Below are 25,530 nucleotides of genomic sequence, written 5' to 3' on the forward strand. Positions count from 1 at the left end.
AAGGCTTACTGTTCCTGCATCACAACTGATCTATGTGTTTTCAACAGACATATCCCCTGGAGTAGGTGATAGGGGTTCCAGTAAGGGTGTGTTCCAATGTTAAGACTATTTCAGCACTCAAGAGCAGACATGATACCAACACCAGAGCCTATCCAACAAGTCTGTCATAACTACATCTGTATGCAGGCCCGAAACCTCTAATGAGGATAAATGCTCTCTGTCTAGCCTGGCATTTCCAGCAGGTTAAGAGCCAATATTCTGTCAACTATATCTCCCATTTCTTGGAATCAAAGAGAGAGTGAAGGGATCCGTTCACTTATGAACCTGCCATTTATTTAGGTTTCACTTGCAACAATTTAATTACGAATTACTTTCTGTTTGTATTGATCATAGTGTGTTCTTCACATTGTTTAGACCAAACACAGATTGGGTGATGGATTTGCAAAACAGTTTAATCTACAACTGTGCCTTCTGAGCTCCAAGTTATTTGTCATTCTAATTCTCTGCCACTCCCAATGCAAAGTCTCTGCCCTCAAACACTTTCACCGTTCCTATAAATCCAAGTACAAGCTCAAAGTAATGCTCCTCATCTTCTAAATGGACACATTGTGGTTGTCCAGAATTCCAATAATTTCAAAAACTTATCATTCTAGTATCTTTATTGCAGAAACTCCTTCCAATTCTTTTGATAATTTCAGGGAATTGTTCTGGATATTCATCTCTTCTACATATATATATTACTTTTCCTCCCTTTCTGCTATTTAATCACTCCTTCTATCACAGGCTATGTCTTCTGGTATCTCCTCATCACTATTAAACACCCCTGAAGCATTTTTGTTGTATGTTAAAGTCTATTTATCTTTAACTATTCCCAATTCTGATGAAAGACTATTGACCTGAAATGTAAACTCTTTTTCCCTCCCATAGGTGTGGCCTGACTTGCTAAGAAATTTCATTATTTTCAGTTTTGATTTTAGATCTATGATCAGCTGTATTCTATTCTTATCAGTGATACAATACAAAATATGTTGTTGTTATTATTGATGATCTCTGTAGATGGCAAATAGACAAACTCTTGATCCAAACAGCAGTGGGAGTCAGATTGACTTCAGTCTTGAACAATGAAGACAGCCTCCATAGATAATGTGTAAAATAAAGCTTATGTATTTATCAATTATTATGATATGTATTTAAGATCATCTCAGTTCCATTAAATAAATTAGTATCATGCTTCAGAAAAGACCATGTTCAGAAATGATCTGGGTTAGCTATTTATCACAGCTTTTAGCATCTCACAACTAATGAGAAAAAATAGATTGGCTTTTAAAAACTGATCTTACGTTACCTTCTATGAGAATGAACTATCATGATCACACAATAATGGTGTAACTTTCTTTCCAAACTTTTCAAAATAATGATTTATTTTCATTCACTATCTTTCTTTCCTTTCCATTTCATTTACTCTGTTTTTGTAAAAGGGTAAACATTTTTACCAGCTGCCACACAGTAAATTCCACTTCTGATATTTTCTTGGCATTTGTAGGTTTTTTCTTATAATATACTGCTTCTTGTTTAAGTAGGTTGGCTGTGATCTTCTCTCTATTTTAGTGAGTCCATTGAAGGGTTTATTCAGGCATAGTAAACTACTTTCTGGTTTCTGATTTTTATTTTTGATTTGGGGTACATATTAAAAATCGCAAGTTATAATTCTGATTGTTTCCACAGAATTATAACATTTAGTTACAAGACTGTACATTAAAATTCAAGATCATTGTATCAAAAGGACAGGCAAGAAGGCAAAGAGAGTGGTGTTGCTCTGTTGGCAAAAAATTAAGACAAATCTTTAGAGAGAGAGATGACTTAGGGTCGGAAGGTGTTGAATCATTGTGGAAAGAGCTAAGGAACTACAAGGGTAAAAAGACCCTGCTGAGAGTTGTATGCAGACCCCAAACTGTAGTAAGGATGTGGCCTACAAATGACAATGGAAGATAGAAAATGCATAAGTACAATGTTACAATAGTTATGGAGGATTTCAATATGCAGGTAGATTGGGAAAATCACGTTGTTGCTGGATTCCAAAAGGGTGAACTTCCAGATTACCTATGAGGTGGCTTTTAAGAACAACTCGTAGTTGAGTCCACTAGGAGATCAGCTATTCTTGATTTGGTGTTGTACAATGAACCAGTATTGATTAGAGAGCTTAAGGTAAAAGAATCCTTCGGGTCAAGAGATCATAAGATGATCGAATTCACCCTGAAATTTGAGAAAAAGTTAAAGTTAGATGTATCACTATTTTAGTGGAGTAAGGTGAATTACCGAGCCATGAGAGAAGAGTTGGCCAGAATTGATCGGAAAAGAACACTGGCAGGGATGATGACAGAGCAGCAATGGCTGGAATCTCTGGAAGCAATTCAGAAGGCACAGTATATATGCATCCCAAAGAGGAAGAAATAATCTAAAGGCAAGATGACACAACCATGGCAAACAAGAGAAGTCAAAGCCAAAGGGAGGGCATAATATAGAGCAAAAATTAGTGGGAAGTTAGAGGATTGAGAAGCTTTTTAAAACTAACAGAAGGCAACTAGGAAAGTCATTAAGAAAGTAAAGATGGAATATGAAAGTAAGCTAGCCAGATATTAAAGAGGATACCAAAAGTTTCCACAGATAGATAAAGTGTAAAAGAGAGGTGAGAATGGATATCAGACCACTGGAAAATGATGCTGGAGAGGTAGTAATGGGGAACAACGAAATAGCGGATGAACTTAAGTATTTTGCATCCGTCTTCTCTATGGAAAACACGCAGTATGGTGGAAGTTCCAAGTGTCAGGGGTGATGAAGTATGTGAAGTTATCATTACTACAGAGAAGATTCTTGGGATCTGGACGGTTTGAAGATGGATAATTTACCTGGACAACATGGCGTACACCTTAGGGATCTGAAAGAGGTGGCTGAAGAGATTGTGGAGGCTTTAGTAATGATCTTCCAGGAATTACTAGAGTATGGAATGGTTCCGAAAAACTGGAAAATTGCAAATGTCATTCCATTCTTCAAGAAGGGAGGGAGGCAGAAGAAAGGAAATTATAGGCCAGTTGGTCTGACTTCGGTGGTTGGGAAGATGTTGGAGTCGATTATTAAGGATGAGGTCTCAGTGTACTTAGAGGCAAATGATAAAATAGGCCATTGTCAGCATAGTTTCCTCAAGGGAAAATCTTGTCTAACAAATCTATTGGAATTCTTTGAAGAAATATCAAGCAGCATAGACAAAGGAGAATTGTTTGATGATGTGTACTTGGTCTTTCAGAAGGTCTTTGTTGCAAAGTTTTCAGACAATATAAAGATAGGTGGAATGCCAGGTAGTTTTGAGGAAATACCGAGGCTAAAGAAGGACTTAGACAGATTAAGAGAATGGGCAAAGAAGTGGCAGATGGAATACAATATCTGGAAATGTATGATCATGCACTTTGGTAGAAGAAATGAAAGGATTGTCTATTTTCTAAATGGAGAGAACATACAAAATAACTGAGGTTCAACGGGATTTGGGAGTCCCTGTGGTGGAGACCATAAAGGTTAACTTGCAGGTTGAGTTTGTGGTGAGGAAGGCAAATGCAATGATAGCATTGATTTCAAGAGGACTAGAATATAAAAGCAAGAATGTTATGTTGAGACTTTATAAAGCACTGGTGAGGATCACTAGGAGTATTGAGAGCAGCTTTGGGCTCCTTATCTAAGAAAGGATATACTGCAACTGGAGAGGAATCAAAGAAGGTTCACAATAATGATTCCAGGATTGAATGACTAGTCATATAAAGAATGTTTGATTGGTGAACCAATTGAAACCTATCAAATGGTGAAAGGCTTTGATGGAGTAGATGTGGAGAGGATTCTTCCTGTGGTGGGAGAGGACACAGCCTCAGGATGGAGGGACATCTTTTTAAAATGGGGTGAGTGGTGAATCTGTGGAATTCTTTGCCACAGGCAGCTGTGGAGGCCAAGTCCTATTGTATATTTAAGGCAGAGGTGGATAGATTCTTGATTGGTCAGGGCATGAAAAGATATGGGGAGATTGGTGCTGAAAGGAAAATTCAATCAGCCTTGATGAAATGGTGGAGCAGATTCAGTGGGCCAAATGGTCTAACTCTTCTCCTATATCTTATTGTCTGATGGTCTTATTATGATGATCTTTCATTTGTATTCACAAGTTTATATTTTGCAGTAGGGGAATGGGTTTTCTTCATGTTCCTGTTCAAAGTTCAAAGTGAATTTTATTATCAAAGTACATATATGTCACCATATACAACCCTGAGATTCATTTTCTTGTGAGCATGTTCAACAAATCTGTAACTATAACAGTGTCAATATAAGTCCACCCAACTAGGGTGTTCTACCAGAGCGTAAAAGGCAGCAAACTGCAAACACAAAGAGAAGAAACAATAATAATAAATCAGCAATAATAATAAATTGGTTCAGGGAATATTGCAATGATGAGGCAAATTAGGTTGAATTATGATATCCCTTTTGGTTTAAAAACCTGATGGTTGAGGGGGAGTAACTTCCTGAACATGGTGGTGCAAGTCCTAAGGTTCTTGTACCTTCTTCCTGATGGCAGCAGTGAGAAAAGAGCATGTCCTGGTTGGTAGGGAGTCTCTGACAATGGATGCTGCTTGCCTGCGACAGCATTTCATGTAGGTGTCCTCAATTGTTAGCCCTCCATTAAAACCACAACTAGATTTGCTGGTCATTATTGTAATGGGATGCCCCACCAGCTTCTAAGCTCAGTGAATTCTCCTCCACAATTCCTGGCATCATCAGTGTGACTCACCAAACAACATATCCTACCCAATGTTTGTAGAAAGTGATCTTGTCCACCATAACACACTGGTCCAATTCTCTACTACTCCCAACATTACTTCCTTATCCTCAAGACCACCTCATGAATAAAGGATTCTTCAAGTTCACAATCCCCATCATCCAGGAATCTGTATTGTAAATTGTGATTGTCATAATGGAATCCACATGCGTTCTTTTTGTCTTGTAAGTCGAAGAGAGGTTAACTCAATTAAAGCACATAAAAGTTTAAGGAATTTGATAAATTTATCTCCATTAATAGAATGTAAAAGAACAGTAACATACAGGATGAAAACCACAAAGTGGGCTTTGTGCCTGATCAGTACTAAGGGGTGTTTTCAGTGCTACTTCTAACATGGCTACAGGAGCCCACAACTCTTGGTTGCTGTCTCTGTGGAGATTGCACAGATGGGTTTTCTCCAGAGCTCCAGTTAATGACCATATTCAAGACTGTGCTGGTTGTTATAAATTGCAAGGGTATTAGGGTGGTGAGAAACAAGTAAGTAAATGGGAAAATGGGTCCAATAGGAATGCTCCAAGGATTGGCCAAATAGCCTCCTGTTTTCAGCTAAAGAAATGGCATGAATATTATGAAATAGAATGGTGGTGGGTAGCAAAATGCCAGTAACTTGGAAGTATGAGTCCCCTTGAGTATCCTGTAATTACTAGCTGGCTGAAAGGGGCTTATCACTGAGCTGAAGCTATTTCTTCAGATACCTGTGGTGGGTGCTTAGTGATGGCAGCCCCATCGACAGTAATACCATGTTGAGTCTGTCCCAATAATATTTATGTTCCTCCCCAAGAGTTGTCACCTTGAAGTGGTGGAGAGGCTTATGAATTCTTGAGATCCCAAGAGCGATTCCGTCTGGGGTTCAGCTCTTGATTGGGTAAGGGAAAGGGGAAGGTGTCAGACAAAGGATGATCCAACCACGAACTCAACGGTGGAGCTGGCAGAGGGTGATGACACATCACGAGGTCAGTGAGGGTGAAGGAAGGCTAACTCAGTGGAGGGTCCCCCAGTCATCTTGCACTCCATGCTGCTCGACCCTGACCCCCGATCTGCCAAGGTCCATGTGGTGGCTGCCCATGCAGCAGCCTGTCCAAGTTAAACAAAGTCACACACAGTTGTTCTCCTTTAGGGGAATTCACCCTTACTTGACTTGCTACTAATATTTATATTGTACCATGTAATTCATTTGAGCATTAACCAGAAATCATTCTAAAGATTTTTAATACAAGATTATAATAATTGTAATTGGAATACAGTATTTAGTCTTTCCTTTCCTAAAGCTAAGTCAAAGGGATCTGTGGTTGAGGGTAATTAATTATAACTGAGTCTGCACACTTCTGCAGTATTGGAATCAAATGCCACAGTACACTTGTATATCACACATTGTGATATCCCTCAGGTGAGTACAAAGAAAGGTTAATTTAGAAAAACACTTGTCTAGCATTATGCACATATCAGCAAAAAGTATTTGGAAATTAAATTATATGTAGAACTGTAGCATAACCTGCTGCCTGCCAACATTTTAATTGAATTTTATGATGCCATTTTCCTATGACACCCGCAGAAATGGAATCACAATGGGCTCATAGTATGATAAAGGGATTTAAAGCTAATGTTACCAATGTAGCTATACTGATGAAAGCATTTCTTACTGTTTATATGATTTTTTTTTATATCCATAGAGTCATAAAATGACTTTGTGTCAAATTGACAACCCATACACTGGTACAAAGAAACAATACAGTGGAAGGACTAATGAACTGGCTGATTGACATCACATTTTATCACTACTTATGATTTAGTGTGAAAAGGTTTATCAACCTAAATGATATTTATCAATATAGTGTGAAGAGTTTTAAAATATGTATTAGCATTTAGAAGTTGAAAGATATTGATTTAAGAGAAACACAGACTGTGGATAAAATTACCTGTTCCATGTTCTCAGTGCTAGCCCCATTTCAATGTCAGTGAAATATTCTGACCCAGGCTTAATAGATCTATTTATTTCGCACTTTGGTATCGTTTGTTAATGCATTTTTTTACATAGGAACCATGTGGCTTTTGCTCATTTAAGGTATAGCATTGCTTTTGAATAATTAATTGTGCAATATGCTTCTTTGTGTGCTGTTTGTGTTCTTGTACTAACCCTAGAAATATGCCTCTTTCTTTAATTAACTAAAGAAATTAATAAATTAGAGGCATACTGAGGCATACTGGGATACCTGGCCAAGTACTAAAGACCTGTGCATGGAGTGCTCACTGAGATCTTCAGCCTCTCACTTCGGCAGTCTGAGGTACTCACCCATTTCAAGCAGGATTCAATTATATTGGTGCCAAAGAAGAATGTGGTAACCTGCCTTAATAACTATCATCTAGTAGCACTCACATGCACTGTGTTTTGAGAGGTTGCTGATGAAATATGTCAACTCCTGTCTCAGGCGCAACTTGGATCTGCTCCAATTTGCCTACTGAAGCAACAGGTCCACAGCAGATGCCATCTCATTGGCTCTTCACTCAACCCGGGAACATCTGGACAGCAAAGATGCTTACATCAGGATGCTCTTTATCGATTACAGCTTGGCATTCAATACTATCATCCCCTCAAAACTAATTAATAAGCTTAAAAGACCTTGGCCTCAATACGTTCTTGCATTATTGGATTCTCAGTTTCCTCACTTGCAATCAGTTTGGTTTGGCAACAGCGTCTCCATAATTTCCATTAGCACAGGTGCACCACAATGCTGTATGCTTAGCTTCCTGCTCTACTCACTTTACAAAGCTCTCATTCCACATTTCTGTTTGCTGATAATACCACTGTCATTGGCCGAACCAAAGGTGGTGACAAATCAAAACATGGGAAGGAGATTGAAAATTTGTCTGAGTGGCGCCATAACAACAAACTCTTACACAATGTCAGCAAGACCCAAGAGCTCATTATTGACCAAAAGAAGGAAACCAGAGTTCCACAAGCCAGTCCTCATTCAGGGATCTAAGGTGGAGGTCAGCAACTTTAAATTCCTCAGTGTTACCATTTCAGAGGACCTGTCCTGGGCCCAGCACCTAAGTGCAATTACAAAGATGGCACAGCAGTGCCTCTACTTCCTTAGAAGTTTGCAAAGATAGGCGTGAAGTTTTGACAAACTTCTATGGATGTGTGGCGGAGAATATATTGACTGGCTGCATCACAGCCTGATACAGAAACATCAATGCCCTTGCATGGAAAATCCGACAAATCGCAGTGGATACGACCCAGTTCATCACAGGTAAAGTGCTCCCCACCATTGAGCACATCTACATGGAGCATTGACGCAGGAAAGCAGCATCCACTATCAGGGACCCCAACCACCCAGGTCATGCTCTCTCCTTGCTGCTGCCATTGGGAAGATTCCCTACCAAAGTAAATCAATGGTTCCAATCAACTAATTATTTAAGGGTATGATTTCTCAACTCAATGTTCAAGATCAAGGCTTTGCTCTTTGCAATTTGTTTGTCTGGCATCTGGAAAGGAAGAGCATTTTGGGAATTTTCCTTCCAACTTGTTGCCTGCTGACAGTTGTTGGAAAAATTACAAATTGGGTTGCATTGGTTTATATTGTTAAGCACCATATTGTACAACATGCTCAGGGTTATTCTTGTTCAATGTTGATGGCACCAGCCCTTCCCTCAGCTGGCATTTCCTTTTGTGACTGCCATATATATACAAAGAACAGCACTTTAAAATGTTACAGCAAATAGAGCAAGTGCGTGTTCTCATTGGCTGTTGATATCTCTGATATTTTGCAGGCTACCAAGTGCAGCTCTGCTCTCCTCAGGAGACCTAAACATGGTGTTTCAACAGATCGACCATCTGGCGTCAGCCAGCAAATGAGCCGGTTACAAGAAAAGCAAAGGGCCACAGAACAGTGCAAGGTGCTCAAGCAGATAGCCCAGGTAAACAAGGTGTGTCTTATCCCTCAGCAAAATAGTGATGTTAGATTTAAATTGCCAGCTCATTCAAATCTCTAATATCTGTCTTTTTATAAGCCTTTGATTAAAAAAATTAATATTGAAAACATGATAACTGACAACTGACTTTCGGCAACATTAACCTTCCAGTCCTAATAATACTTGCATAGCTTAAAACCTTGCAGAAGGTATAGATAATTTTCCACTTTGTTCACCAACAAGAATCACTATATGGGTTTTAAACAAGTTAGAGATTTCCCTATTTGCCAATGTTTTCCTGCTTGAAGATTAAATCTTTCAAAGTTCATCTACTTGATAGGTTGAGATTGGAAGGGGTTCAGTGTGAAGCGTAACACCAGCGTTAGACCTGTTGAGTCTGATTCTGTGCTGCAATAGTTTGTAATTCTAATTAAAAAATATGGATTCAAAAACTGGTACAAATTTAGTCCTGCTGTCCAGTGCCTCTATTTGGTGGGATACGATTAATTTAAAAGTGATTGCAGAATTGGCCAGCCCTCATCCACACAGCAGCATAACCCAGCAGCAGCACACACTGCAGAGAGCTGTCACTGTTTGTTAAAGATGCTGGGAACAACTACCACAATGCATTTGCACTAAAATGCACATTTTTTAAAAGTTAGGAGTCAAGAGTTCAGGACTCTCTGGTATTCACTGAAGTTAAACCTCAGTTGATTCATTTGTATAAAGACTTTAAGAGAGCAAATAGGTGGCACAGTTAACATTATGCTCTTACAGCTTCAGCAACCTGGGTTCAATTGTGCTGCTGCCAGTAAGGAGTTTGTACATTCTCCCCGCAACTGCATGGGTTTCCTCCAGACATTCCAGTTTCATCTCATATTCCAAAGTTATATGGTTAGTAGGTTAATTGGTTACGTGATTGTCATTAGGTAGTACAGCCTCATTGGATGGGAGGGGACTGTATCTCCAAATAAATAAAAATCTACCCCACAACCTCAATGAGCTTACATGTAAGGAAGGTTCTTAGCTCAAAAAATGAGTTCAAAGCAGATCCCACAGATGGAAAATCAGAGAGATGGGACTTTAAAACACAACATCAGGATAGTTGAAAGTATGACTTCCAATTTGTTGGTGTGGTGGTGGTGGTGGGAAAAAAATAGAAAGGCCTAAAATGAGAATACTTAAAATACATGAATTTTGTCCTTTTATTTATTACTTTACCTTACAAATTACCCATCCACCTGCCTGATGGTGCAGCTCCTGCCTCACCTATGGAAACATGTTGCTTCCTATATTGACCTCATTTGCTAACTGGGAATGTAAAAACCAAAGTGGGGGGGGGGGGGTGGTAAATCATTTGTAATGCCAAGGGAGAGAGGAAGCCTCTGCTAACTAACTGTAACTGGCAGATCTAAATGAAAATAGATGAAAAGTTATTTTTATATGAATGTAACAACACAGCAATGATATTTATACTTAAAGCTAAATGGATACTGAGATAAAACAGAATAAGATAGACTAAGAGGATCAGGAATATCATCAAACAAGTTTTATGAAACTGCTCAAAGATAGTTGTTTGCAATAATTCTTAAACTAATATTTATTCAAATTTAAGCCATGCCATGTTTATGCAAGTCAGTTGTGTAACTTAAGTATGATGTAACATCAGGTACTCAGGAAAAATAGTTATTGATGCACCATCAATAACTCTCGGAGATGGGAGGCAAAAGATGGGCTTTTATTAGCTGCAAACATGACCACAACATCTTGGAGACTGGGGGAGGAGCAGTGCCTCCAATCGCCTTTATACAGGGGTCTGTGGGAGGAGCCACAGGAGCAGTCAGCAGGGGGGCGTGTCCAGACAGGTATACACATAATTTACCACACTTATGCTAGGTATTTCCCCAGAGCCATTTCTGTTGCTATAACTTTGTAGGGTCTTTGAATGGACACTGCCCAGAAGTTGGGCATTCAGTCCAGTTGTGTCTGCAATGGTTCTCTAGCAGATCAAATCTCCAGTTCTGAGTCTAATAGCCTTACAATTTTTTCCATGCTTTTATCCATTTCTTGAGGGTCACCTCTGTGGAAAGATTTGAACCTGGCCTGCGCACATCTGCAGACAGTACATTTCAGCTTCCAAACACAAAGATTTTCCTCATGTCATTCTTAATTCTCTTCCCCATTTGTTTTACACCTATGATGTTTAGTCCCTAACTTGTCCACGAAAAGCAGTAATGGATATACATTGGAAACTTCAATAATATTATGTCATTATACATATGCTTGGAAAATATCCAGCATATGGCACTTGTACAATCATTGAATAATAAAAACTTCATTATATGGTACTAATAAAATTGGTGATCATAAAATCTAAAAGCTGGTGTCAACAAATGAAGAATATTCCATTGGGAGGGTGACAGGGGAATAAAGACTATCTATTTTGCCTTTGACACAGAGTTTACTGTTAGTTAGAAATATTCATTAGCAGTGATTTTCTATTAATCCATTACTAACAGAAGTTATAAACTGCTTGCACTAAAATATAAATGGAAGAAATTGTATGACATAATGTATAATGTAATGTGAATCAACGTAATGATAACCCAGTGGCTCACCCGTTTTGGCTGAGCAATTTATGAGAGTTGATTCAACCCTTTCTAATGATCTGAGTGAGTTTGTGGCAGCCCTGTGTTTAATTACAGATGCTGCCCTGAATTAATATTTATTAGAAGGATCACTAATTGTCTAATCCTTTGAAAGATAGTGCCACACAGAGTGGATCGACTGTATTATATCCATGGGAGTCATATACCAGTTCAAGCCAAATGTAAAATGGACACCGTGACATTCAGAAGGTACCAAAACTTTGTGGAAAATCTTGAATAGAAGGTTTAAAAACTTAAGAACAATCTGTTGAATTAAGTTCTATTAAATAAGATACCTTAATGTTTTACTAAACAAACTTTCTCATGATAAAAAAAAGAAAATATTAATGCTGCAAATCAGAAGCAAAACTAAAAAAGATACACTAAAAAGACTAAAAAAACTAAAAAGATAGGTCCATTACAATCAGTAGGAAAAGAAAATTTGTTTAAAGTTTTTGTCTTTGTCCTTTTTAATGGTAAGTTAATTCAAAAATATATCATTTATAGTAATTTTTCTGAGAGGAGCTCAGGCGCTTACCTGGAAGAGAAGGTACCACACCGACTCCACTCAGGCCTGGCTTGTGTATTCCGAGACCCAATTGGCAATTTTAAATTATATGCTTGAGTCTGTGTGTGTATGAGAAAGTGTAAGTGTGTACATTCTGAACGGTGCCTACACATGCTCTGTGTGAGTGTTAATATCCGTGCAGCAGAGCTGTGTCTCCAGACGTCTTTGACCCATAGAGCAAAATCCACACTTGTTCCAGTCTAGGTGAAAACTGGTGTGAACTGGCTGCCACACCATAGAAGTAGTAAATTCCACTCCATAGTATGAACCAGGAATCGGGCTTTGCCATCAAGAAAGAGGAGTCTGGCAGCTCAACTACTCTTCTGAAGACCCTTTGGCTGGCTCCATCGCGAAACCAGAACACAACTATCATGAGGGCACTGTCACATTCTTGGAAGCTAGGGATAAGGCCAGGATTTGTAACCCTGAAAAACGCTGGCACAGATCCCAGATGGAGAAATTTTCCAAATTTGGTAGGGGTAGGACAAATTTTGTTCCCATTTTTAACAAAAAAAGGCCATTAAGTTAATTGTGGTAAAATCCCTTGAAGATATCAACAGATTTACACCAAATTTAATGTACATTATTAAATGAATCTGTGCACCAAGATTTAAATGGTTTAATGAATACACTGCACTGAAGTTTATTTAATTTTCCTCGATAATATTGCCTGATAGCGTTGAACTTGAAGGTGCCAAATCAGTCATTTATTCTATTGGGATTTTGACTTGAAAGGCTACTGAACAGACATGATGACTGGATAACTTCCAATATAATTATACTGATTTGCCCACTTTATTTATAGACAACTATGTCTGATTAAATAAAATTATAGCTAGATTGACAACTTTGTCAGAGAGTGTTGGAGTAAACAGAATGATTAATTTAATTATATACTAAAATGCAATTATTATGTTTGAAAATCAGTTTCCTGTACATATAACAAAATGCACTTTGAAAGTCAACTGTGTCTAAAAGGCACAAGCATAACATCACCAATATATTGCTATATTATCACTTTATTTTAGCACAAATGTAATTAGTCATTTGAAAGCACATAGAACATAGAACATTAAGCACAGTACAGGCCCTTTGGCCCAAAATGTTGTGCTGACATTTTAACCTATTTTAAGAACAATCTGAACTTTTCCTCCTACATAGCCCCATTTTTCTATCATCCATACACCAATCTAAGAGTTTCTTAAATGTTCTTAATGTATCTTCCTCTGCCACCTCCCCTGGCAGGGCATTCCATGCACCTACCACTTTCTACTTCATTTTCTCAGTCCCGCATGGTCATCCTTTTGCTCTGTGACAGTGACCCTTGATCTGGACAGCCCACTGAGAGGAAACACAATTGTCTCCTCTCATTCTCCTTTGCCTCAGGGAGTAAAGCCCTAGCTCACTCAGCCTATCCTCTTAAGTCGCGCTTTCTCATCCAGGCAGCATCCTGGTAAATTCCCTCTGCATCCTCTATAAAGCTCACACATGCTTCCAATCATGAGACAACCAGAACTGAACTCAGCATTGCTGGTGCGGTCTAACTGGAGATTAAAACGGCTGCAATGTTTCCCCGTGGCTCTTGAACCCAATCCCCCAACTAATAAAGGACTGTGCACCATACGCCTTCTTTACAAACTACATGGCAATTTTGAAGGATCTATGAATGTGGGCTCCAAGATCCCTCTGTTCCTGCATGCTGCCAAGATATCCTGCCAATAACCTAATATTCTGCCTTCAAATTTGACCTACCAAAATGAATCACTTAACACTTTTCCGGGTTGAATCCATCAACCATTCTCAGCCCAGCTCTGCATCCTGTCAATGTCCCATTGCATCCTACACAACCCTCCACACCATCCACTATGCCACCAACCTTTGCATCATTTGCAAACTTACTAACCCACCCTTCCACTTCTTCATCCCAGTCATTTATAAAAATCACTAAGAGCAGGGGTCCCAGAACAGATCCCTATGGAACACCACTGGTCACTGACCAACAGGCAGAATACACCACTTCTATTAGCACCCTCTGCTTCTATGGGCAAGCCAATTCTGTATCCACACAGCCAAGTTTCCCTAGATCCCATGCCTCTTGTCTTCTTGAATGAGCCTACCATAGGGAACCTTATCAAACGCTTTCCTAAGATCCACATACACCATATCCAGTGCTCTACCTTCATCATTGTGCTTTGTTACTTCCTGAAAGAATTCAATCAGGCCCATGAGGCATGACCTGCCCCTCACAAAGCCATTCTGACTATCCAAAATCAGACTATACTTCTGCCTATAAATCCTGTCTGTAAGCAGATCAGCCTGTTCCACACGGACCTCACAAACATCAAGGTCCCTTTCACTGGTGGATACTGAAGCAAAGTATTCATTAAGTACCTCCTCTACATCCTCTGACTGCAGGCACAGTGTGCTGTCTTTACGACAGAACGTTACACACAGGTTTCCTCCACTCTCTCTGGTTGGTCCTGCCCTCACTCAAGCCATCCTTCTCCTTCACTTCCTAGAATACATTCTTGTTATTTACATTCCAGAGAAATGGACACTATCACACACAACATTGTTTAAGTGTTAGTTCTGGTTTTGAATGCTGACCTTTATTAATTTTGTAATCCTCAGTCTCAATTGCAATTTTGGTTATATGGAATGATATGCAATTATAAAACGTAGGCAAGTAATGGTACAAACAAGATCATCACAAGTTTAATGCACATTCTTGCTGGGCAATAAATCACTTAAGGTTTTCTTTGATTTTGAGTTGTTTTTGTCAGCTGATCATTGTTTTCTGTGAATGAGACTCAGTTAGTTGCTGTAATAGCCAGTCGGTTCATGAACTGAGATAACCTAGCTTCAGACATTTCAGTTCGAGCCTCAGATATATTTTAAAACTTAGAATTATCCATTTTTGTTAACAAACTCAGAATCTAATTTGTGCAGAGGGAGTGCAGAGGTGCCAGGTGTTGTGTATGTTTAAAGGAAACATGAAGTGCAGTTAGAACTGTTGAAAGGCTATTCAATAGAGATCATGGTCACAACTGCAAGTTAAACTTCAATGAGAAAAGCTGTGGATGCTGGAAGTAGGAGCATAAGAAATAGAAACAGGAAGACATTCTGCCCTTTTGCCTGCTCAACCGTGCAATAAGGTCATGGCTGATCTTTTACCCCGGCATTACCTTCATTTACCAACCATGACTCACTTCAGATCTAATGTTATTTCAGTTACTGGCTGTAATGTATTTAATAGTTTAGCCTTCACAGCCATCTTAGATAAAGATTTCCTGATTCTGTATGCAGGGTGAGAAATGTCTTCTTCTCACATTCCTGAAAGGTCATCCCTTTACTTTATGACAGTGACCTCTGATTCTGGACAGATCACTGAGAGGAAACACCAACCCTGTATTGACCCTGTCAAGCTTTGGAATAATGTTTTCTGTTTCGCTGTGGTCACCACTTATTCTTATAACCTCAAGAGAGTAGAACCTGCACATTAATCAGACAAACCTTCCTTAAACTCAGTCTATAATAGGTTTATATTTTCTTATGTGGGGAGATCAGTCTTATACTATAGTCCAGGTGAGATTTCTCCAGGGACTTATTTGCAAATTTCAGTCATGCATTTACACTTTTATTCAAAACATTTTGCTATAAAGGAGACACAAGAAACTTCAATCGTGGAACTTGGAGCCACAAGTGATTTGCTGGGGAACTCAGCCATTCAGGCAGCATCCACTGCGAGAAAGGAATTGTTGATGTATTGGGTTAGGACCATGCATCAGCATATCTCTCCACAGATGCTGCTCAACATACTAAATTCCTCCCGAAGATTGTTGTAAGGCCAATTCATGGGTTGTCTTTCTAATTACATCCTGGGACTGCATGCTAACTTTCAGTAACAACCAGGTCCCTCTGAGCATCAATACAAAGTACCCTGCCCTTCTCCTCCAGAGTGAGAGACCTCACACTTAATCACATTTTATTCACTCTGCCCTTACTGTTAGGCTACACATATCCCCTGAAAGCTTTCTGCATCTACCTTACAGCTCACACTGCCACCCAACTTTGTATCATAAAATAAAATTGGATATATTACACTTGATCCCCTCAGCAATAGGGTATGTAAATAGATGAGCTCCCAGTACAGGCCCCTGCAGCTCACTCGCCCCTCCAAAATGAACCATTTATTCCTACCAGTTGCAGCCTCAGAAATTCCATCAGATTGGTCAGTCATTATTTCCCTGTGTTCAGTCTGCAAAATTATATTATTATCTTCTAGGTGCCCTGCTAGCACTTCCTTAATGATAAACAGGTAGTGTTCAATTAAAAAACCCATCTTTCTAGTTTGAATAAAGTTTATAGTTCATTGGATTTCAAACTAACTTTTCTGACTGAAAATTAATTAAAAGCTATCAGTGAAATTTCCCAATTTTGAGGTTCTATTTTAATTACAGTACACTTGTCTCTTCTCCTTCTGTTCAAGGTTTAAATACCATGTAGTTATGTCTGCACCCACTGATTTTTGTTACTGCATGATCAATTGCCCAGAAATTGGATTTTGGGAACACTATATGGTACAGTTGATGGACAGCATGTTAAACAATTTAGCCCCCTGCTTTATAAAGATTGAGTGGGAGCAATTGAGTCAATGAGCAGAAAATGGTCTCCCAATCTTAACCCCATAGATGTTGGTTTAATGAAAAAGATACAGTAAGCAATGCAGAAGAATCCATGACTGGATATTCTGTTTTCCAATGGTGTTGATTGAGGGGTAAAAGTTTGCAGGCAATAGGGACAAAAGGGACTATCCTTCTTTCAAATGGTACCATGCAGGACAGCTTTTGTTTCGTGTGATCCTCTTGGTGTTTTTTTTCTATTTTTTGTAGGGTCTTGCAGTCCATTTCCTTGCAGCTTCCGTAACACACAATGATGCAGTCAGACAGGACACCCTCGATGGGGTTCCAGTTGAAAGATGTTAGAATGGGGGTGGGGAGCCTTGCACACCTCAATTCCTCAGAAGATATGGAAGCTTTCTTGCCTTATGAGAAAGTGTTGTGAGTCCAGGTTAAATGGTCCGTTATGTGAATACCAAGGAACTTTGTGCTCTTCAGTCCCTCCGTAATAGAGCCATTGATGTGCAATGAAGAGTGGTCAACCTGTGTCTTCCTGAAGTCCACAATAATCTCTTTTGTCTTGTTCACATTGAGACGCGGGTCATTCTCACACAGTTTGGCAAGGCTCTCTAACTCCCCTCTGTACGCTGATTCATCATTGTTGCTGATGAGGCCAGCCACTGTAGCACAAAGGATGAACTTGGTGTTACTGCTTGAGCTGGATCCGGCAGTGAAGTCATGAGTCAGCAGTGTGAACAGCAGCGGGCTGAGCACACAACCTTAGGTAATGCCAGTGCTCAGTGTGATGGAGCTTGGGATATCACTCACAACTTGGACTGACCGGGGTCCCTCCAACAAGAAGTCCAAGATCCAGTTACAGAGAAAAGAATTGTTCCAAAGCCATGCTGACTTTGGCCTATTTTATAATATGTGTCCAAAATCATGACTCCAATATATGTCCCAATAATAGATCATCAAATTTGTACAACTCAGAATGAGTCCCAATTTTCCCCTTTGCTTCATTTTTCATTGAAATTGAATCACAGGGCACATGAAGTGTTACACAATGCAATTTCTAGTCAGCAATCTCTCCCTATATGGATAACTCACCTTTTGTTCTGCTCTAATTGCATAACTACCTGTCCAGTTAAACTCTCCTAACCACTTTATGCTTTGTGATTATCAACTCTGCAAGTACACATTTTATATTATAATTTAAATTTAATACAAGAATTTTTCAGTATTACTTTGTTCCTTTCTTTACTGAAAATTGTGGAACATTTTTCCATCTTTTTTAAAATATTATTAAATGTTCTATATTTTCTTCTAATATTCCCACTCTAAGCATTATAACCTTCACTGCCATAGTAGCAAAAATTGCATCTAATAATGAAGCTCACTACTCTAAATGAAAGAGTTATTCACCATTTGTCACCATCGCTTTATAGAAGAGTGTAATGTTAGACCATAAGACATAGGAGAAGAATTTGGCCATCTGGCCGATTGAGTCTGCTCTGCCATTCAATCATGGCTGATCTTTTTTTTTAATACCTCCTCCTCAACCCCAGATCCCGGCCTTCTCCCCGTAACCTTTGATGCCTTGTCCAATCAAGAACCTATCAATCTCTGCCTTAAATGCACCCTGGCATGACCTGGCATCCACAGCTGAATGTGGCAACAAATTCCACAACTTCACCACCCTTTGGCTAAAGAAATTTCTCTGTATCTCAGTTTTGAAAGGGTGCCCTTCTATCCTGAGGCTGTGCCCTCTTGTCCTAGACTCTCCCACCATGGGAAACATCCTTTCCACATCTACTTTGTCTAGGCCAGGAGTCGGCAACCCTTACCACTGAAAGAGCCATATGGAACCGCTTTCCACAGAAAAGAAAACACTGGGAGCCACAAAACCTGTTTGACATTTAAAATGAAATAACACTGCATACAATGTTTTTTTTGCCTTTATGCTATGCATAAACAAACTATAATGTGTTACATTTATGAAATCGATGAACTCCTGCAGAGCAAACGAAATTACATTTCTGCATGCAACAAAAACATTTTGAACTCCGAAAAAAAGACGTTGGGTTGAAGGTTACTACATCGTAGCCTACCTTGGATTGAAAAATTAAAAGAAATCACGCACTGGCAGGTGTCAGGCATTGGCAGTGGTGACGTATATTAATAGCGATAAAAACACGTTGTAGTGGTGTGCTACACGTAGCGCTAAAATAACGACACGGAGTGGTTAAACTGCAGTCAAAGATAAGTTTATTTGAACTACACAGCCTTGCTTTTAAGCCTCTCTCAACCTGCCCCCCATGGGCGCGGATGCTCCAAAAGACACGTACTCACAAACCCCCGTAGGCTATCACCCTTAGCCGGAACGCTGGCAAATTGTGAGTCGTTTCGGATGTGGCAGGAAATGGGTCGCCACAACGTTTTATTTAGATTGTACAAGATCACCATAATCTTCAAATTTAGAATTACATTTCAAAAACTAACAAACTAACATAAAATACATTTTAATTAAATACTCATTTATTTTCCAAAGCCACAGGGAGCTGCAGCACAGAGATGAAAGAGACGCATGCGGCTCCAGAGCCGCAGGTTGCAGACCCCCGGTCTAGGCCTTTCAACATTCGAAAGGTTTCAATGAATCCTTCAGAATTCCATCGAGTACAGACCCAGAGCCATCAAGTGTTCCTTGTATGATAACCCTTTCATTCCTGGAATCATCCTTGTGAACTTTCTCCGGACCCTCTCCAATGCCAGCACATCTTTTCTAAGATGAGGGGCCCAAAACTGTTCACGATACTCAAGGTGAGGCCTCACCAGTGCCTTAAAAGCCTCAGCACCACATCCCTGCTCTTGTATTCTAGACCTCTTGAAATGAATGTTAACGTTCCTTCCTCGCTACTGACTCAACCTGCAAGTTAACCTTCAGGGTGTTCTGTACAAGGACTCCCAAGTCCCTCTGCATCTCAGATTCCTGGATTTTCTGCCTGTTTAGAAAACAGTCCGCACATTTATTTCTACTACCGAAGTACATGGCCATGCATTTTCCAACATTATATTTTATTTGCCACTTTCTTACCCATTCTCCTAATCTGTCTAAGTCCTCTGCATCCGATCTGTTTTCTCAACACTACCTGCCCATCCATTCTTCATATCATCTGCAAACTTGGCAACAAAGCCATCTATTCCATTATATAAATCATTGATATACAGCATAAAAATAGGTGGTCCCAACACCGAGCCCTGCAGAGCACCCTAGTCTCTGGCAGCCAACTAGAAAAGGATCCTTTTATGTATTATGTGTGTGACTTATATGTACTGTGTTGTGCACCTTGGTTTCAAATAACCCCACTCTCAGATGATTTCACTATAATTAACTATTTCAGTGGTTTTTCTCTATGTGTATGCTTAATTACACAAAGATAGATAGATACTTTATTGATCCAAAGGAAATTCCAGTGTCACAGTAGCATTACAAGTGCACTGATATACAAATGTTAGAAGAGAAGTAAGAAAGAATAAAAAATAAGTTACTTCAAACAGTCTAACAGGAGGAGATCATCACTTCCTCAGCTATAGGTTGACTCATTATCGAGCCTAATGGCCGAGGGTAAGAATGACCTCTAATAGTACTCTTTGAAGCAGCACAGTTGTCTTGGTCTATTACTAAAAGTGCTCCACTGTTCAGCCAAGGTGGCATGCAGAGGGTGAGAAACATTGTTCAGAATTACCAGGATTTTCTGTAGGGTCCTTTGTTCTACCACAGTCTCCAGTGTGTCCAGTTTGGCTCCTATAACAAAGCCAACATTTCTAATCAGTTTATTGAGCCTGTTGGCATCACCCATGTTGATGCCATTGCCCCAACACACCATTGCATAGAAGATTGTACTGGTGACAACAGATGTGAAGGAGAGGCCTGCACACTCTAAAAGACCTCAGACTCCTCAGGAAGTAGAGGAGACTCTGGCCTTCTTTTACACAGCCTCTGTATTGGTGTTCCAATCAAATCTGTCATCCAGGTGAACCCCCAGGTACTTGTAGGTCCTCACCCCATCCATGTGCTCGCCATCAATAGTAACAGGGAGCAATGCAGGCTTTGTCTTCCTAGGGTCCATCACCATCTCCTTTGGCTTACTGGTGTTGAGCTGCAGATGGTTCAGCTTGCATCATTTGACAAAGTCCTCCACCAGGCCCCTGTATTCATCCTCCATTGAACAGGAATTAACTGTTCAAATTATATAGAGTTATTCAAGTTCAATTAGTACATTTAACTTTATGGTACTATTATATGCCAATCATTTCAGGAAGCATTGTATAGTAATTTATTTCAAGCCGTAGAGCAAACGGGATGATGAGCAAGTTTGATCAATTGGAGGCATTTCAGCTCTTCTATTCCACAGCAGTTTGAATTCACCCATTTATTTTTGGGAATGAATGCAAAATTTGCCATGACATCAAACTTTTTTGTATTCCTGTTAAAAACAAAATATGATGTTGGAGGCCAAAAATCCAATAGTCCATTACCCTATTGATAATGCATACTAAAGACTACATTTGCAAATATATATTCCTGACATGAACAGATCATAATACCCAGTTTCCCAACCAAACTTTGCAAACTGGTGCATTGCATTACCCTCAATCTGGAATAGTCAGCTTCAGGTATTCCAAAGCCAGAAGACATTTTCCACAGTTTGTTTCTGAAAGGAAGTCTACACAGGCTGACGTTTTAGAAAAAAAATGTCACCTATGACTCAGTGAAGAGAGCTCTCGGCTGTCAAATCAGAGAGTTCTGGATTCAAATTCATTTTCAGAATCTGTGCATTGCTGGAAAGGCTGGCATTTATTGAATTGATCATCTCTAACATCCTTGAAAATGTGGTGATAAGTCACCCTCTTGGACCACTGCAGTTGGTGTGGTGGAAGTACTCGCAGGGAGCTTCAAAGGAAGAACGATGAAATGTTTCCCACTCTAGATGTGAGTGCTGGAGGTGAACCTCCAAGTGTTCCCATGTGCCTGCTGCTCTTGGTGGTAAGGGTGCTGCTGGAGTAGTGCTGGCAAATTTATTGTTCATTTTGTAGATGGCTTGTGCTGCAGTTCCTGTGCACTGGTGGTTGGAGGAAGAATTATTTAGGGTGGTTGATAAGTGTCAACCACATGAGCTGTTTCATCTTGGAATGAGCTTCTTGTGAGTTATTGGCACTGCACTTAACCCTGGCAAATGGAGTGCATTCTATCATGTCCTAGATGGTAGAGAGTGTTAACATTCGAACAACAAAGACAAGTTTTTCTTTCATTTAAATATCTTTGCTTTCAACATCTCTGTTCAATACATGAGGGCTACCACCCTTTTATCCCCACACTACCCCATTCCCCACCATGCATATGCCCTTAACAGGGAAAATGTGACTGTCTACTAAACGCTTGCATATCCCAAATGAACAGAACTCAACAATCTCCCATCCTTTGGATATATATTAAAAAATATTAAACATTTAAAGACAATTCAAATGTCCATTATGATGTGAGAACTAGTTCTAACCATTGATGTTGATAGAGTTCTTAGGGTACCAAATGCCTTCACCAAGTGCCTTTAACAGCACAAGAGCTGGAGCTCCCTTATTTGTGAGGCAGTTAGCTAGTTGTTCCTTTGTAGTTGACCATTGCACGGGATGAAATTTCTGTGCTTGGACAAGTTCTTTGATGCTGCTTCTCTCTAGTCAAAGCCTCTTCTCTGTATCTGACTTGGTGGATTTGATGGCATCAACTGAAGAGTAGTTGTCTGTGACAGAAGTTATTTGTATACTGTTTTTCTTTGGGTTACCATGGAAAACAGTATAGAATGTTACCAGATAACAGCATTGTTAATACCTTCAAACATTGCAAGGGTTTCTCCTGCCAGGGTACTCCATATAACTCTTCGGATCCTTTTAGATTGCCAACAGAGAGGTGAAAATACCCCCTCTTCTCCTATCAGTTTAATAAAATGTCCCCTTGAGTCTGTCCAACTGGAAGATTTCCAAGTGAGCAGTCACTGAAGACAATGAGACTCAGTGACCTATCTTTTCAAAGCAATTGAAATTTCAAGACTACTTTTCCAATTTGAGTTTTGCAGACCATCTCGTTTGCCTTGTGTAAAGTTTGTACTGTGGCATTTTTTTGTGCTGGATGCCAAGTTGCAGGCATCAAACATGATGTTGGGTCTGCTCTGTCTTGCCACCCATAGAATCTGACCAACCTTTGATCTAAGTTGCTCGGCTTCAGCTTGAATGAGGCACTCTAAGGCACATGAGGATTCCATTTAGATTGTCTGAAGATTCCTGATGTAGCTTTCTTGGTGCAGTTGTACCATTCTGTCAACAACAAGGATGTCTATCTCTACTTAGCAGAATCTGTCATGTTACTCAGGTCCAACCTGACTTGAGCTGAGAGACAACAGTTGTGGCAAAGTTTTGTGAGCTTTCCCATATGAAGTCATCTAGATGACTGGCAAGTACTCTTGAGTTTCCACAGTGTTCGTTCTCTTCTGGCCTCAGGCGGGGATTGAATGTAAATATCATGTAACAGTTCCATTTCTTGTAAGAATGTGGATTTTATGTTCATGCAAAGGGGTTGCCGATGTTTTTGACTTATCACTGCAAGTAGTTGGAGAGACTCTGATGCACATGTTGGTGAGACTTTTCAAAGTTCTTTTATGTTTAGTTCCTCAAAATCTCTAGCCACCCAGGATGCTCTTGGTGTAATTCCTGTTAGGGTTTCTTTCAGGGTGCATACCCATCTTGTGGACACTATCTTTTGGCCAATGTCTCAGGCTTCCTTAAACACTCCAACTACTGATTTCATCCTGTTTTACAAATTCAAATGACACCTCCTTAGTTACTTGGACATCTTTATCTTGACATTTCTCAGATGGTCCAGCCTGAACCATACTATAAAGTTAACATGTAGAGTCTATCTACACATGACATGTTGATTGACCCTGTAGAGTCAATGACCAGGGCTAGTTCTTGGTAGTTCAAGTTGTACCAACTTTTGTTTCTCTCAGTGGCTTTGCCCGTTCGTCCTAAGACTTCAGCTCTTTATGAGGTACCAGAGTCTTGGTCTACAAATTTCACAGTTTGTTCTCTTTTAAGACTGAAACTTACAAGTTGTCTTGCACAGGCAAGTCTGTTGAGAACCAACAGCACTCTCTGTGCTATTGCTGAACAACTCTGTTGGGTCCTTAGCTGCACCTACCCCATCCCTGTCTGTGCTATGTGACACTGTACCTGTATTAGGTAAGTTCCTTTCACTTTTGTGGCATTCTCCATGGAATTCTGATGGTCTTCAGTTTGTGCTTTACATAGTCAGGACTGATGCACTCTCACATATGTACCTCCATGTCTCACAAATACCACAACTCCATCCTGACCAATGACAACCGCAAGACTTTTCCATTCTGTACAGTCTGCTCTTTAGTAACACATTTTGTCTCCTGTCTCATAGAAACATAGAAAACCTACACCACAGTACGGGCCCTTCGGCCCACAAAGCTGTGCCAAACATGTCCTTACTTTAGAAATTACCTAAGCCCTTTATTTTTGGTATTTTTTATCTGTAGGACAGATCTGTGCCCTCAGTGATCTTCAAATTCTCTCTGAACATTCTGCTTCAGTGAAGGGCTTCCTTGATGCATGCAGAGCTGAAATATGTTTCCCAGCCCACTCTTTCCTTGTAGCGCCCACTAGAGCAGATGGCCTGTTAACCATCAGTGGGAAGGTTTCCATTCTGGCCGAACACCATTTGATATCGGGCTATAGCTATATACATTTTGCATGGTATTCTTTGCCATAGGGGCACAGTCCAGGTATTCCAATCACAGCCCTTTTTTTACTTTCAGCATTGTTTCAGTAAGCATTTGATTGCATCGCTCCAGAAGTCCATTACTCCAAGGACTGTATGCCGCTGTTGTCTTTGTTTCAATGTTAAAGTTCTCTGCCATATCTCTGAATTCATTATTAAATTTGCCACCATTATCACTGAATACATTCCAAGGTGGGCCATGAACACTTGTTCAGGGATGGATGAAGTTTTTTTCACTCCCTCTGAGGGTCTCTTTATATTTACAATGCTACCAGCACTGAAACGTATGAACTCATTAGTGACATGGAGATGCTACACTCCTTGCTCCAGTTCATGTGGGTCTACGGCTGCTGTTTCAATGTATTCAGATGCTAGCAGCAGACCTTTGCATTTGGCCTTTCCAAACTTTTGGCATGTCTCACAGCTATCATCAATTATCTGCTCTAGAATTAAAAAAAAGTAATCTGCATCTTTGTTTCCTGAACTCCTAAGCAGTTTCTGAAGTCTATCAATCAAACTAAGTCCAAACTGCTTGTGAAATTTGAGCAACACATTGTATTTCTCATGTGGAATCATGTTCTCTGTGACATTTAGTACTTCCTTCTCACATTGATTCTCAGTAATGTCCAGAGCTGATGAAACATCATCTCTTGGTTGTTTTACATATCCAAGCCTGCCCCTGCTTTCTTCAGGGAAGTTTTACTTGAGTAATAGAATGTTCACTGGTACCAACTCCATTTCAGTGTAACATTTTGTAATACCAAAAACAGTTGTGGGAATTTCCGTTCTTCTAGTAGAATGTGCAATCTTTCTCCCTCCAAATTTGAATGCTTTGTTACCAGGTGTATCTGTTTTCATCCATTAATGTACTTCATTCTGGTTTAGTTCACTTGCATAGCTCTCAGGTCATTTTTTCGACACGCTGTATCAATAACAGCAGATCCTAGAGATTCCATCATCAAAATCTCTGCTCTGAAGGTCCCTGCATTAGTAAATGGTTCCTTTGCAAACGATGTAATATGGCATGCTTCTACACCTTCAGATGTGTTATTTTCTTC

The 25,530-nt window shown here is 39.8% G+C and overlaps 1 protein-coding gene across 1 annotated transcript in view; it reads left to right on the top strand.

Moving 5' to 3' along the window:
* The window catches only part of LOC132407188 (uncharacterized), a 545,618-nt gene that overhangs the window by 463,485 nt on the left and 56,603 nt on the right, over positions 1-25,530 (top strand). Inside the window, exons 5-6 of the mRNA XM_059993474.1 lie at positions 8,639-8,785; positions 11,543-11,637. Coding sequence (XP_059849457.1) covers positions 8,639-8,785; positions 11,543-11,637 — 242 coding nt within the window. The remainder of the gene's footprint in view (positions 1-8,638; positions 8,786-11,542; positions 11,638-25,530) is intronic.

Source organism: Hypanus sabinus, chromosome 17 (genome assembly GCF_030144855.1).
Source record: "Hypanus sabinus isolate sHypSab1 chromosome 17, sHypSab1.hap1, whole genome shotgun sequence".
In the NCBI taxonomy this organism is placed as follows: domain Eukaryota; kingdom Metazoa; phylum Chordata; class Chondrichthyes; order Myliobatiformes; family Dasyatidae; genus Hypanus; species Hypanus sabinus.